Source organism: Asterias amurensis, chromosome 21, assembly GCF_032118995.1.
Source record: "Asterias amurensis chromosome 21, ASM3211899v1".
NCBI classification, from domain to species: domain Eukaryota; kingdom Metazoa; phylum Echinodermata; class Asteroidea; order Forcipulatida; family Asteriidae; genus Asterias; species Asterias amurensis.
Window position 1 is genome coordinate 951427 of NC_092668.1, and position 15222 is coordinate 966648.

The 15222-nt window shown below is 37.8% G+C and overlaps 1 protein-coding gene across 7 annotated transcripts in view; it reads right to left on the bottom strand.

Annotated features, from left to right (window-relative positions):
* The window catches only part of LOC139952801 (coiled-coil domain-containing protein 6-like), a 27325-nt gene extending 12772 nt beyond the window's left edge, over positions 1–14553 (bottom strand). For 2 of the 7 annotated variants that reach the window (XM_071952026.1, XM_071952027.1), the window contains exons 1-3: positions 14280–14539; positions 2108–2257; positions 1284–1412 (exon numbers count right to left, since the gene is read on the bottom strand). In XM_071952026.1, the coding sequence (XP_071808127.1) occupies positions 1284–1412; positions 2108–2257; positions 14280–14498 (498 nt within the window). In that variant the 5' untranslated portion in view covers positions 14499–14539. Of the gene's footprint in view, positions 1–1283; positions 1413–2107; positions 2258–14279 lie in introns of all 7 variants that reach the window. The other 5 variants (XM_071952028.1, XM_071952030.1, XM_071952031.1 and 2 more) reach the window with 5 other exon arrangements.
* Positions 14554–15222: the final 669 nt, after the last annotated feature.

Below are 15222 nucleotides of genomic sequence, written 5' to 3' on the forward strand. Positions count from 1 at the left end.
AGTTAGGAAGAGTTTGGTGAAATCAACGGCTGGTCTTGGCCTTGGTGCCCTTCCAAACGTCACTCATATACTTTAGGATTTTCCAGTTGAAGTTTGCTTTGCAAAATGAAAATGGCTTCGACCTCTCAAAGATGATAGTCCAGGCTTGTAAAGAGGCAGTACGGTTTCATTCACTAAAACATACAAAACTGGATTTAGACAAGCAAAACAAGAATCCACAGAACATTTGGGAGTTTTGTTTTCTAAGACTAACGTTGAAGACGTTAGGGGGCTAACGTTGAAGGCGTTAGGGAGAACAGTGCATCAATCCATGCATAGTTACTCACATTAAAATAAAATGATGACACTAAGGGGATTTTAGATGTAGTGTAGAGGCAGGATGGCAGAACCATCTGCATGGAAAAATACATGGCATTACTGAATGGGTCATATTCCAGCAATTGGGTCAGGTCAGGTCAGGTCAGGTCAGGTCAGGTCAGGTCAGGTCAGGTTTGGAAAAGTCGGGTAATGTGGGGTTCGATAAGACCAGTCTGGGTCCGGTCAAGTTAGGTCAGGTCTGTCCAGTTCAGGTCCTGTATGTATGTCAGGTTGGGTGGATAGATCAGGTCTGGTCAAGTTTAGTAGAGTCAGGTCAGGTCAAGTTTAGTAGAGTCAGGTAATGTCAGGGTAAAGTCAGGTTAGGTTTGGTTAGACCAGGTTGGGTCAGGTCAGGTCAGGTCAGGTCAGTCTGATAAGATTGAGGTCTGTTATGGTCATATCAGGTAAGAATGAATTATCATACGATTGAGGTCAGCTTTGGTAGGGACCAGGTGGAGTCGATTCTGATCGTTTTTTTTTTTACCAAAGGGGTTAGGTCAGGTTGAGTTGTGCCAAACTTTTAAGTCAACAACCTAGACTTGATTTAGGTGAGGCTTTGATTAGGACATGATTCGGTCAACCAAGTCAGATCAGTCCACTGATTCATGATAATGTTTTTACCCGATATCCAAGCCAACACTACTTTAACTTGACCTTGTATTGAATTTCTAATACAACTACCCTGGATTTAGGGATTCCATTAGCATCTAGTATTAACTTGACTACCAAACCATCAATGTATAAATAGCCCTCACCTTGAATGGCTTCTACTTATTACATTTGGCAGTGTGTCCGACAACCTTCACTTTAAGGAGAAAAAGAAACCGGCTCGTCTCAGAGCCAGCACTACTAAAAAAGAGATTTCTTACATGGTGTCACCGCAAAACGTAACTTACTTAAGAAAAACAACTCTCTCTTCTTATTACCTCTTCGAGTTTCTTCTGTTTTGAGACGGTATCGTTCTCAAGTCTCTCGATCTTTCTCATTAATTTGTTGACCTGGTATTCTTGCTCCTGCTCCAGGGTTCTCTCCAGCTGGTGTTTTTCTTGCCGGAGCTGAGAACGAAAACATCATTGATTTGTTTATCTTGTCTCCTTGTTTTTTGTTTTAATTAACTACATGTAATGGGCACCTCAGGGTCTGGTGCAGAGATGTGGTGGTTTACCTTGCAGAGCTTATATTAAAGGCAGTGGACACTATTAGAAATTACTCAAAATAATTATTTGCATAAAACCTGTCTTGGTAATAAGTAATGGGGAGAGGTTGATAGTATTAAACATTGTGAGAAACAACTCCCTCTGAAAATACATAGTTTTTGAGAAAGAAGTGTTTTTCCACGAATTTGATTTTGAGACCTCAGATTTATAATTTGAGGTCTCAAAATCAAGCATCTGAAAGCACACATTTCATGTGACAAGGGTGTTTTTCTTTCAAAAATTGAGCTCAAATTTTCACAGGTTTGTTATTTTATGCATATATTGAGACACAGCAAGTGAGAAGACTGGTCTTTGACAATTACCAATAGTGTCCAGTGACTTTCAAGGTAGGTGTAAGACAACAGTCCTCGAAATGAGGAGAAAATAAAGTTGTAAAAAACCACGCACAATGTTCACGCGTGTAAACACATTTTCCTTAAATTGGGTAAATAAGAACTCAGGAAGGAAGTTTCAGTTTTGGATGTGGGAGGGAAAACCCCAGAGAATTATTTGCTATTTATTACTGATCTTTCTGATAAAATACTTTACAGTACCTGAACTAGTTTTCTGGACAGATCATTGGTAAGAAACTCTTCCTCTTGCTCGTAGTTGACGGCTAGTTTCTCCTTCTCTTTCTTGAGAGCTTGGATCTTCTTAAGGAGGGTGTTACTGATGAACTCTTCTTCTTGCTCAGCCTGAGCTTGCTGTGATGCAAAGAAATGAAATAAGAAATTAATGACCTGAAGAAGCAGTTCATGATACTTAAGGGTTCCCAGGATTTTTTAAAACTGGGGGAATTCTGAACAAAAATTTCGGCCAAAGCAAACTAAATTATAAAAAATTCCTCTGAATGATTTCTACTTGGTGTTTTCAAGTTTGTATTGGGGGGGGGGGGGGGGGACTTGTCCAGGAACAGACTACAAAACGAAACAAAACAACAGCTTTACAGTCATGACAATAGACAAATAAAAAACACCTACAGCAAGTAACAATAACAGTGTGAGTGTGTGCGTCTACAACTATCAGTATTGCCACTTTGTAATCCTAGTTTCTTGGTATTTACCATCTGTCAATCTGTACTTTACAATAATTTAATGTGACCATAATCAGATATGGGGTGACAGATAGTCTGGCCCTATTCCAGTACTTTGTACTATTAACATGAGAAAAACACAGGGACTAGACGTAGCTGGCTGCAGCATGACGCTCATAAAACCTCTTGAACATGATCTTTACATGTGCGGCACTAATGAGCAGAAAACATTAGTCAGGCAAAAGGTCAGAAGACGTAGGCGTATGATCTTCCAAACACTCAACTCAAGCCGGTGCTGTGAAACTGGGGCATCAACCCACTTACAATATGAGCTTTAAAGGGGCACTGAACAATAATGTAAAGGGGCACTGTGTACACTAAATCCAGATATTCCTGATCTCAGTAACCTTTCTCTATATGCAGTAATGGGGCTAGAAATTAACACTGCACCACTGTGATTTTAAAGGAACATGTTGCCTTGGATCGGTTGAGTTAGTCTTTGAAAAGCGTTTGTAACCGTTCGTTATTGAATGCATATGGGTAGAAAGATGTTTAAAAAGTAGAATACAATGATCCACACACATTTGCCTCGAATTTGCGTGGTTTTCCTTTTACTTTGCGAACTAACACGGTCGGCCATTTATGGGAGTCAAAAATTTGACTCCCATAAATGGCTGACCGTGTTTGTCGACGAGGTAAAAGGAAAACCACGTAATTTCGAGTGATACTTGTGTGGATCATTATACTCCACTTTTAAAATATCTTTCTAATCATATGCATTCTATAACAAACGGTTAAATACGCTTTTCAAAGACCAACTCGACAGATCCAAGGCAACGTGTTTCTTTAATGTCAGGCCTGTATACAATGTACTCACAATGACACAACCCGGTAAGCAGGTGTTTTTAATTTGAACAAAATACCTCATTGTGTAACATCTCTATCTGTCAATTGTCTTTCAAGATTATCGAAATAACAAGCTGCAGAATGGGGTTACTACATAGATTTGAAAAAGTGAGTATTCAACATAATTGTAAGGAAGAAGCATTTTTAATTTTAGGAGGGAGAGTGTTCCATTATTTTGGAGAGCCAAAGAAAAAGTTTTATTACTGTCGCCTGTTTTCACACAAGGACCAGGCATCAGTTGAAGGTGAGAGGATGTGGAAGATCATAGTTGGGTTGATAGAACTTTTTGTTTGATGAGTTCTGAGAGATATTTAAGACAGGAAATTTCAAGCCCTTCACAAGTTGATGTCACAGGTTCCTTTAAACTTCCTTTACTGGGAAACAGTGAATCATGTCTGCAGTATTTACAAGATGCCTTCGTCCTAATGCTCCTAATGCATGTTTACTGCCTCGTCAAATACAACATGGTTACTCTATAATCTTGACGGAGGAGTTAAGGATGAGGTAATAAGGTTCCCTAAGAACCCTGGTGTGATATTTCTTATTATGTTTAATGTCTGGGGGTGGTGCTCATGGTGATTGCATCATGGAGTCCCTGCTGGGTTAAGTGGGCAACGACATGATGAAATGTCTTTGGAACTTCAAGTAAGATGCAACATTGTGTCTTACCATGGAGGTACATGTAGAAATCTATTTCTACCTCCATGGTCTTACGGTGTATACAACTGGAGTTCACAATACAGACCCTACATACCCTACATATGAGGCATTCAGACTGTTTTCTAGATGGTGTTTAGGCCTACTGTTTACTTTTGGTTTTAAAAGACCTACTGCGCAATCTGGATTATTCTAAGTTAGTTAACGAGATGAGCAGCTCTTCCGCCATTCCGATTATGTTTGTGTGTATTTTTCCTTGTCAATCCTTGCAAAAAATAAATAAATAATTGAATAAATAAAACAAGCGGCCCAGTTGCTTGTTCAAAGGGAAAACCTGATTAGTACCATGTGTACACGACATACATTGTACAGTACACGTACATGATGTACAGTACCAGACACACATGATGTGGGCTACTGCCATGATGAGTGGCATGTCTGTAATTTTCTTCACCTTATCAAACCATCTTCACCTCTTCACATATATTAATCTCCGCCTCATCAAACCATCTCAGTATCTATCATCTTGTCTTTCATTTTCCTTGGAATCTTCGCTGCCGATAATGTTTTCCAGACTATTGCCCTTTCTCTGCGCATATTAAGTCCAACGTGTTGTAGCATTCAAGCAAACAAGTATTATGTATCACTACGTTGCACATTGTACAAGTTGTTGAGTGTCCAATATAGTTGAATTCCTAGTTCTGTAATTATTTAATCAGTTTGTTTTTGTTTTTCACAGTCCATGGTGCACACTTGACAAAAAACACGTACAGAATTACACAAGCATTTCAAACGAGACATTGTTACCATGGATAACCAATAACTGCCAGAGGTACATGTACATCATGCAGGCCTGAAATTACGTCTTAGAAAAGGGCAAGGACATTTTCATTTTGTAAAGGGCTTTTCCATTCGAAAAATCTCATATCTTATGGAAAACTTTTGAAGGGGCACAAAGGCCAAGACCAGGGCAACGGAGGACTGGCCTGAGTGTAACTCCAGGCCTGTGTGCCCTTCACAGTAGATAAAGGTCTTGTACATGTACATTGTACTTTGATCTTGAAGGGGCAGATTAATCTTTCTCCGCCAATAAGAAGCAGTTCCCCAATATGAGGAAACATGTTAATTTGTATTGGATCTTTGCAAAGGGCACGGCAGCAAAATCACAAGGTATCATCTATTGCTGTAGGTGCCGTGGAATCATTTTGGGACACTCCGACAGTATAAAATCTGTACTTCATTTTCTATCTTGACAACATTTTGAAATTGTGTTAAAAAAAAATATAACTGTGGGATGAGGAAACCTTCTTGAAGCCAAAATAACAAATTCTAAGCAATCCACTGTTGACAAGATGGAAAGGTTATACGTGTCTTCATGAATGCCTTCGGAAATATTTGCTAGGTCTTATCACCGATCAAAATTCTGTGAATTCTTCTTCCGTTGGCCATTGGCATCTTATACAGACGTTTACTTTACAAATGTACATTACATTATCAGTCAGAGCAAGGAAGCTTAGCAGTTTTGTGTGGCTCTGGAAATATACATTCAAAGAACAACTTCTCTTGCAGCAGAGCAAAATGCTACGATCAGTTTCTACTCAAAATCATGATTAGCTACTCAATATTTGCATTCAGTGTGCACAGGGTCAATCTAAATCTAATTAAATTGCTGATGAAATCATTCCTTGAGCACTAACTTGTACAGTGCATCTAAAGTTGAAGGAAGACCAATGAATAAATCCTGAAATCAGGAGAAATCCTGATTTAAATGTTACTATGTCTTCCTCATTATATTGCACAAAAAAAAAATCATAATGGACACAGCGTTAGTTTGTTTATAAAATTACAAGAGCTTCACAAACAGTGTCCCCATCTTCCTGTGCTGTGCAGAATCCTCCTAGCTGGATTATAATAATGATACATATGCATATATACGTGTAAGTAAGAGCCTGCCAAGACAAAACATAGCGCATAATACATGTAGCCTGACCTCTTTACGTAACAGTAAATCAATTATGAAATATTAAAAGCAATAGTTACAAAATTAAAGATTCAAGAAAATGAGTCTCTGAAAGTTCCTTGAAAATCTGCAGAGAGTCAGACTCTACTCCCAGATGTAAATCCCATCTTCAATGGAGTACTCACTAACTACATTATCTCCGAATCGTACTACACTACAGATAAAGATAATTAATTTAATCTTCTAACAAGAAGAATCAATTACTTTGCTTAATTAGTTATTATCGTTGGTGGCACCTGCCTACAGGCTTCATTGGTCGATATCTAACAATTAATGAAACTGTTGTGTAACTTGAGTATTCTGATCTGATGCTCATTCATCAAACAAACAAAATGTTATACGCAGCATTTAGACCTAAGGTTTGCAAATTACATGCCAGGGCCCAATTTCATAGAGCTGCTAAGCACTGCCACTAAAGCACAAAAATTTGCTTACCATAAAACTTCTTCCTTGATAAAAACAGGTTTACCAACCAAATTTTCATGTGATTTTCAGGATAAGCAAACAAAAGCTGAATACCAGTAACACGCACTATGCAACAAATGGAAATTTTGCTGGTAATCCTATTTTTATCTGGAAAGAAATTTCATGCTTATATAGCAAATTTTTGTGCTTAGCAGCTCTATGAAATTGGGCCCAGGAATTACAAGGAGGCCCGGGCGGCCATGGCCTATGTTGCCCAGCTGGTTTGGTGCCCCGGGATCAAGACTTCAATGACTGAAAGATGCTCTCCTTCTTATGGGGTTAGCAGTAGCAGTGAACAATACACAGTGGCCATGGCCCATGTTGCCCTGTTCTTGGCCTTGGTGCCCTTCACAAATTTCTCATAGACTTTAAGATTTTCCAATTAGAAGTGCCCTTAACACATGAAAATGGGGGTAAAACAAACTCCTCCAAAGGAACATCTTCAAGCTACAACCTCATTGCTGTATAACCTTTCATAGATAAAATTCCAGACCTACATGCATTTAAAACATTAGATTGCCAAATAAACACCCCCAAAATACTTGTTTAAAATAGTACTTTTTTGTAACCACAATATTGAACAGAGTGGTGAAATCATATATACATGTACCTATCAGCTGCATCAAAAACAAAAAATTAATATTCGACACTGCCACCCCTGTATTTGTTCAGATGTCTGTATTTCCCAATGGCGGCTTAATGTATGCTTCATGGATACATGTGTGCATTACAAGAATACAATGTGAAACGTTCCAAGAATTTTACAGGAGGCATAAACTGCCTAGTCATCCCGAAAATTTAATGTACTCACTGAAATTGAACAGAGAATTTGATATAATGTTTTTATTTTTCCAGTCTTTGATGAGTTCTCAACAGGATTTTTCTGAGATTCTGGACTGAAATTGTTTCAGTTACGGCTTGGGAAGCTGAATTTAATGGACCAAGGTCTTTAAAATGTTTTTCACTCTGCGTTTATGTTTGGTTTTAAATGGTTTTATCTGTATGACTTTTGCGAGATTGATCTAAAGTAAAGTAAAGTAAAGTAAAAAACAAAAAAGTTATTTCAGTTATTTTACTCCGAGAAAATGGGGCAGACTTTTTTATTTACCAGCCTCAATCTAGCTCCTAAATTATTCAAGTAGGATTGAAGTCTCGATGGAAAAAGCCATTGTACATTGCATACCAATTTCCTTTCACGAGCAACATCATCGATCTTCAAATTATATTTATAACTTTTTTAGACTTGTTTTCTCATTGCACTGCACCTCATTTGACAATCTAAGCAAATCAAGGCGCTACAAGTTGACATTTTAAGGAGAACGCTTTCCTCCATCTCCCAGGGGAGAACTCTACCCAATCCCCCCTACCCCTGGGGAGATGTTATTCCAGTTGAAACTGATCAATGTCGGAGTTCACAATAGACCTCAATAATGTCCTGTCCCGCTTGAGGCAATGAGTGCTTGAGACTGATAGAAGTGGATCTCTTGAAGATGTTGATGATAATAGGAGGAGACCAAGGAGGCACCTGTCTCCATCTCAGCTCTGCATCTTAAAGTATTTCTATTAAAATCTTAGATAAAAAAAGAACGCATCTCGAGTTTTTGTTGTGGTCAATTTGAGTACAGTATGTATTATAAATCAAATAAAGATGTTAAATCAATAAGATAATTTTAAATCAAATTTTACAATATTGTCTGTCTTGTACTCTCTCATAACTCTGCATCTTTTAAGTCTTTTCTAAGCAGTGGTTTATGATTATTCTCTTTAATTTTGTTTTTACGTTCTTATTTTGTTTACCATCAGGTTCAAGAAGCAAGATCGAAATTGCCTGATATCCTTGACATCTAGTTCTCTCAGATCTCACTCAGCCTCTTCAATTCTTTGCCTAAAACATACAACCACAGCGAGCAACCTTGAGGTTTTCAAGGTAATCTTTCTTAATTTCTGTAATGCATCTTGTGTACATGTCACTGTCACTCAGGGTTCTTCACAGGGTTTTTTTTTCTCCAAAAGTATAGAGCTTTCTGGACCCAAATTTGTGGAAGCACCAATTGAAACAAGGTCGTCTTTGGAATGTTTTCTTCTAGGTGATTATCTAGGTAAGACTGGGTAGGACCATTTTCATGAGCAAGGGCACTTAGGAAAATAGTAAACCAGAATATTTTAAAATTGGCAAATCTTTTCAGATCTGATGATAGCTGGGTTGCACCTTTAAATCATACTTCAACCATCAACGAAATGTGTTTGGCAGTATTTATAAACAAAATGACTTTTTTTAACATATCAATTTTTTTAAGGGCCTACTGTAGGCTGCCAATTTTTCAATAGGACCCACATCAACAAAGGAAAAATAGACTGGGTTGGCCCTTTAAAATATTTCAATTCAAACCATATCAAAGTGATCACTGTGGAGGCACAAGGCTTGACGGTCAATGCCATTTTGTAAGGAAGGTCTTAACAATCCAGTCCAAAATCCATTATTATGAAGTAAACACCTGTCACTATTTTGTCACCCTCCAAAAAACATGATAAGGCCGGCTGCTCATGAATACTTTTGATAAAAAATAAAAGCGAACAGAACAAAACTCAAAGAGAAACCGGAACTACAACAAGATGACAAATAAACCATTTCGTATACACAGTAAGTGATTTCCATGTAGTACATGTAGTACATTGTACAAGTAGTATGTATTTTCATGGAAAATGGAACACACATTTTTCTTAACAATTTATGATACTATCACAATAATATAACAAAGCTGTGACTCGTGATCATCACAATAAGATTGTTTCTTGTTTAATTTAAAGGGACTACAGGTATGTACTTTTTGTGAGACAAAAAACACAATGTCCACAGATTTACATCAAACTTACACAGTTTGAAGACAATGATGGCAGAAAGCTTCCCTGAAAATATTACTTGCTGAAGTGCTGTAGTTTTTGAGAAATGAGTAAAACAATGTCATGAAAATAATTTTTGTCTCAGTGACCAAAAATTATTTTTAGCATCTTAAAACGTATTTTTATGACAATGTTTTACTCATTTCTCAAAAACTACAGCTCCTCAGCTAATATTTTAAGTAGCGCTTTCTACTATCATTATCTTGAAACGGTGTAAGTTTGATGCAAATCTGTGGACATTGTGTTTTGTGTTACAAAAAGTACCCAAATCCTTTAAATTGATTTTGTTTTCGCTTTACAGAGTACTGTGTAAGGTTACATCTTTCTACATAACAGCAGGCCTTGAAATAACCCACGTCACCCACAGCAATTGCCATGGTGCCCTGTGCTTTGCAGTGCCCTTTGCAAGGTTCCTGTACATTTGTGCCTCATAGAGATGCCCTTTACCAGAGGGAAATTACTATGCCAGTGCAATGCTTGTTGAGTAGTAATTTTGAATGAAGTGGTTTTATTATTTTCAAAGGAGAGTTTCACATTACAATTATTTTAACCTGCTGTACAATATCACAGCAGTTTGTGTATTTTCTTTTTAAAGGGTCTATGTACTTTTTATAGGACAAAAAACACAATGTCCACAGATTTACACTTAACTTACACAGTTTGAAGATAATGATAGTAGAAAGCTTCCCTGAAAATATTACTTGCTGAGGTGCTGTAGTTTTTGAGAAATGAGTAAAACAATGTCATGGAAATAATTTTCGTCTCAGTTATCATGAGACAAAAATTATTTTAGCATGTACATGTAAAAACGTATTTTCATGACAGTGTTTTACTCATTTCTCAAAAACTACAGCACCTCAGAAACTAATATTTTAGGGTACGCTTTCTACTATCATTATCTTCAAACGGTGTAAGTTTAATGTAAATCTGTGGACATTGCATTTTTTGTACAAAAAGTACCCCAATACTTTAAATGAAGATGTTACAATCAGGAAAAGTTGGTCTTGGAAACCAATTCCAATTAATCCTACTAAGAAATTGACTGATTCACCCCTAGATAAGCAAGACATTTCCATGCAGTCAATCTGTCAAGGCCTTGATCATGCTGCATAACATCAGTATGTACATTATAACATGCTGGACATGTGTTCCTGATGACTTTACCAGGTCTAGGAGCATTAATTGCTCTAGACGCACGCTGATGTGTTAATACTTACAATGTACTACCATTATGAGTCACAGGTTATTTAAAGGAACACAGGGAATCATTTTGTCCAGTATTTTTGTCAACAATGAATAGCAAATCATAATTTTGAGTAGCAACTGATATAATTTGCACAGCATTTTGTATTTACAGGTAAGAAAAATTGTTAGCTGAATGTGTGTTAGGATTGGTAGAGAATATTTAATGGCCTGATGTTTCGACCCTAGCAAAGGATTGGTAGAGCTGACATAATGGTCGCAGGCAGAGTTCATGTTTTGTGATAAACCATAACCTGTTAAAGTGTAATTATGGACTAAATGCTTTGAGTCAATCAGTAGAAAATACTTGTGAAAAACCATGCCCAGTTTTCAAAATGTGAACACGTTGTCCCTAATTTTGGTTATTTACCAACCGAAATCAGCCGAGTAATAGTTTTTATTTTTATTTTTTATTTATACATCTAGATAAAGGCCTTAGGTCTTGTAAAATTGATTTCTAGTCCAGGGCAATGTGTGGTAGAAGTCTTGAAATTCAAGCCCTGCCTAGCTTTTAAGCCTACAGCAAATATTTGCACATTCTGCCAACGATCCAACTCAGAAACATGAGGTTAAAGCGTGACAAGTGAGCAACCACGCACATTGACAAAATGTAAAATCTGGAACCCTCTCTGAATCCAGAGATGATGGGATTTAACCCCCAAATGACAACAGCTTCAGTTTGTACCAAGCCCCTTTCACTACTAGTCAATCTTCTTCTAGACTTTACTACAAAACCCCTCTAAGCAACAACGGACAACAACTGAGTAAGAACCTCCTGATGGTGACCCCCTAATGCCAGGAGAGGATACATAATGCCATGGGAAATTAAACTGAATTAATCCATGGCCGAGTGGGACAGGTTGCTCTTTTGTGTCTTAATTTAGCAGTGTACAACGAGGCCCCTGTGTCATTTCTCATGAAGATGTTTGTCACTTCAATTTTTCAAGTCTTCTTACCCACTACACTCTTTTGATATTTGCTCGTAACAAATGCAATAGGTGTGTCAAAATCTTGGCAGACGGCCATGGTATTCTATTAAACACAATAAATTGAATAACCCAGACTGTTCTATTAAAAAATGCCCCATAGGCTTTTGTACAAAGCTTACAACTAAAAACGTATATGTACATGAACAATTATGCATGGAAACGTACAATGTTATTTTCTCATTTGCTTGATCAGGTGAAAGAACCACTTTATGTTCATTTATAGATGAATATTCATATAAAAACCATTAAACCCCCTCTATATTAAAGTATTTTTACATGGTTGTGTCTTTCAGTACTTGGATTCCAAGCAAATCTCTACTACATGTACTAGACAAAGTATTGTAATTTTATCAGGAACATTTGACCATGGGACCTATTTTTACAAGTAATATTTTCTCATCTTTAAGAAGGCGGTGTGGTTTTCAGTTAGCATTATTTACATCAAAACATATTGTTTCACCACTCTCATGATATTTTTTCCAAACAAGGTATGTTTTCATTTCACCGGTCAAACTTGACTGCACACTGCACTGAAATTTCATTTTATTAATGGTTAAAACCATCAGCTAGTCTTATCCTCCTACAATTTAGGGCAGTCTAGGAGCAGTGTCAGAAACTATGTCTTTTGCAATCAATCAATTCATTAAATATTAAAAGAGACAATTATAAAACGTGAGTTTAATCTCTGAAGTTAATTAAACTGGATTTACGTCACTTTGTAATTTAAATTATATTTTAAATGAACGGACCATGAACTGTTGCAAGTTCAATTCACTGATTCTGTTTACAGTATTGGTGTTCGTTGAACCAAATAGACATTTATCACGTTCTTTACTACAACCCTTCAAAAACATGTTTCACTTGTTTTTGATGGATTGAGGACTGCACTAGTGAACTGCATTTAGGCATACTGTGTACAACCCAGGGGGAGGGGGCAGGAGGCTGTGTACAACCCAGGGGGAGGGGGCAAGAGGCTGTGTACAACCCAGGGGGAGGGGGGCAGGAGGCTGTGTACAACCCAGGGGGAGGGGGCAGGAGGCAACTGCCCTCCCAAATTCAGGCAAAACAGAGGGGGGGAAGTCCAAGCACAGTTAGAAAAAGAAACACAAATAAACAGAGAATTTAAGCAAAAAACACCAAACATTTTCCCTGGTAACATAATTATGTAAATTTTTATCTGTTTACGATTTTGGGCAACTTAATACCTCCTGTCCCTTGTGAGCCCATTAAAAACAAAACTGTGTAGTTTTTTCTCATTTCAATTCTGGTCTTGTCGACAAATTCCAATTCAGTTAACATTTTTAGTTACAAGCTCTGGGGTCGAGTGGATTCAACCCGACCCAAATTCTAGACTTCCACCAACCAGTTTATGGTATGCTATGCTGACGGGTGAGGTCTAAATGCAAGAAGCACACTTTACTCAATAGAGCAATGGAAGTAGCACATGGTGTACAGACCTGGAATTACACAAAAGCCATGGAGGCAATGACCTCCGTTGCCCTGGTTTTGGTGCCCCTTCAAATTTTCCCATAGATTTTCCAACGGAAGTGCTTTTTGTGAAATGAAATTAAGGCCTTGCCCTTTCAAAGATGAAACTCCAAGTCACAAAGCATCATGATGTAGGCACTGACTTCGACCACGTGACTGGGGCGCTAGATTCCTTTTTTCAAAATGTTGACATTATCGGTCATCAGCGCCCCAGTCACTGGGTCTAGCATTGACTGTACAATTTCTATTTAATACACTGTCAAACAAACTCTTGCCTAATTAAATCCGCCATGGTTCAACTTACTTGACCACTCTGTGAAACCATTCTTCCTCCATGGTGAAACAAACTTACTGACAATTTTCTAAACCTAGACTTAGACTGAGAGACCCTATAGCAAATTTTGCGTCTTTTATTTTAATGTACATCGTTTTTGCGATATTAAATGTATTGAATTTGTTTGTGTTCATGTTTTTTTTACCTTTTTAGCTAGTTTTTTGTTTTTTGTAGTTTCACAGTAACAAAACGACTAAAAAATGGGCAAATTTTTAGTTTGACCCACTTTCTTGCAGACATGGAACGACCATCCGCGAAATTAGCAAAGTATAGTCATTACATTTTACTCCCAAAATAGGGGACAAAAGGCACCTCACATCGGGAAACAAGTCAATAATAAACAATATTAAACGAAATACAAAAAAGAAACATGTCAAAACTTGCCCCAATTTCCCACAATTCATCAACACTCCATACAATACAATTTACAAGTTTTACAATCCCCATCACAGTCGTCACACAAGATTTGTTTTTATTTTAATTTTTCAATTAATTATCAATTGCAAGCATTTACTTTACCACCAGAAGTGACACCAGCGCTACAGCAACATTATCATTTCACAAGTCAGCAACTACTCGACTGTTTTAACACTCAGTAGGCCTAATCATAAACTTCAGGTGGAATTTCTTGTGTGTGACAAAATAATAAAATCATGCACAGTATTTTCCCAACACAATCGAATGGACTTACAATATTCACACTCGCTCTTTTCAAGTCGCGGTTTTCAGACTGCAGAGACTTGCAGCGCATCTTGTAAGTTTCCAGCTCAATCTTCAAGACCTTATTCTCCTGCTCCAAGGAGGCAATTCTGTTCAACAACTCCTCTTTCCTCGTGGGCACGGACATCTTTATGCTGTCCGTGTCGCTTTCGATCTCACTCGCACTTGCACTGTCCGCCATGTCGGCCATTTGTAAGTACCACCTACTCTCTCTCGTCTGCTAAAAATGTGTCACTGGTTCGCGTTTATCTATCAGCAAACGCACGGTGTAGACGCAAGGTACCAGCGGGTGGGTTTTCCGATTGATTGATTTGCATATTCCTCTGAACTGAAAAACAAAAACAGGAAAGGGTGCTGGACATCCTTTCAGCGACAATATTTACCAAGAAAACCAGTCATACTCCGAGCTTATAGGTCACTGTGACTGATCTAGTTAGTGTACACATCTGTCTTTTATTATTTTCGTTTTCTATGGCATTTTTAAACTGTTTTTCTCGTCGCCACGAGAGGGCGGTGTTTAGTGTTTGGCTCACCTGTTCTAATTATGTTGTCATCATTCCAATCCTATGACAAAATTCCCCAACGCACATGGCAATGACGTGGTGTTCACATGCACACCACACATGGGGCGTTTGCAGGTGCAATAATGAACCACCGCCCATCAAACAAAATATAAACAAGAATGAATGATTCATATTTCATTGATGGTTTATGAGTCAGTAGTCCCCACCCCAGACGGCAAACAATCTGTTCATTCCAAAAGAAAAGAAATATTTCCGTTTTATTGGCAAAATGCCAGACACCTGTCTGCCACTTAGCAGCATAGAGGTTTCTTATAAGAACTCCATAGGCAAACAGAAACAAATCAAATAGTGAAAACCCCACCACTACCACCACAATAAATACATCATGAG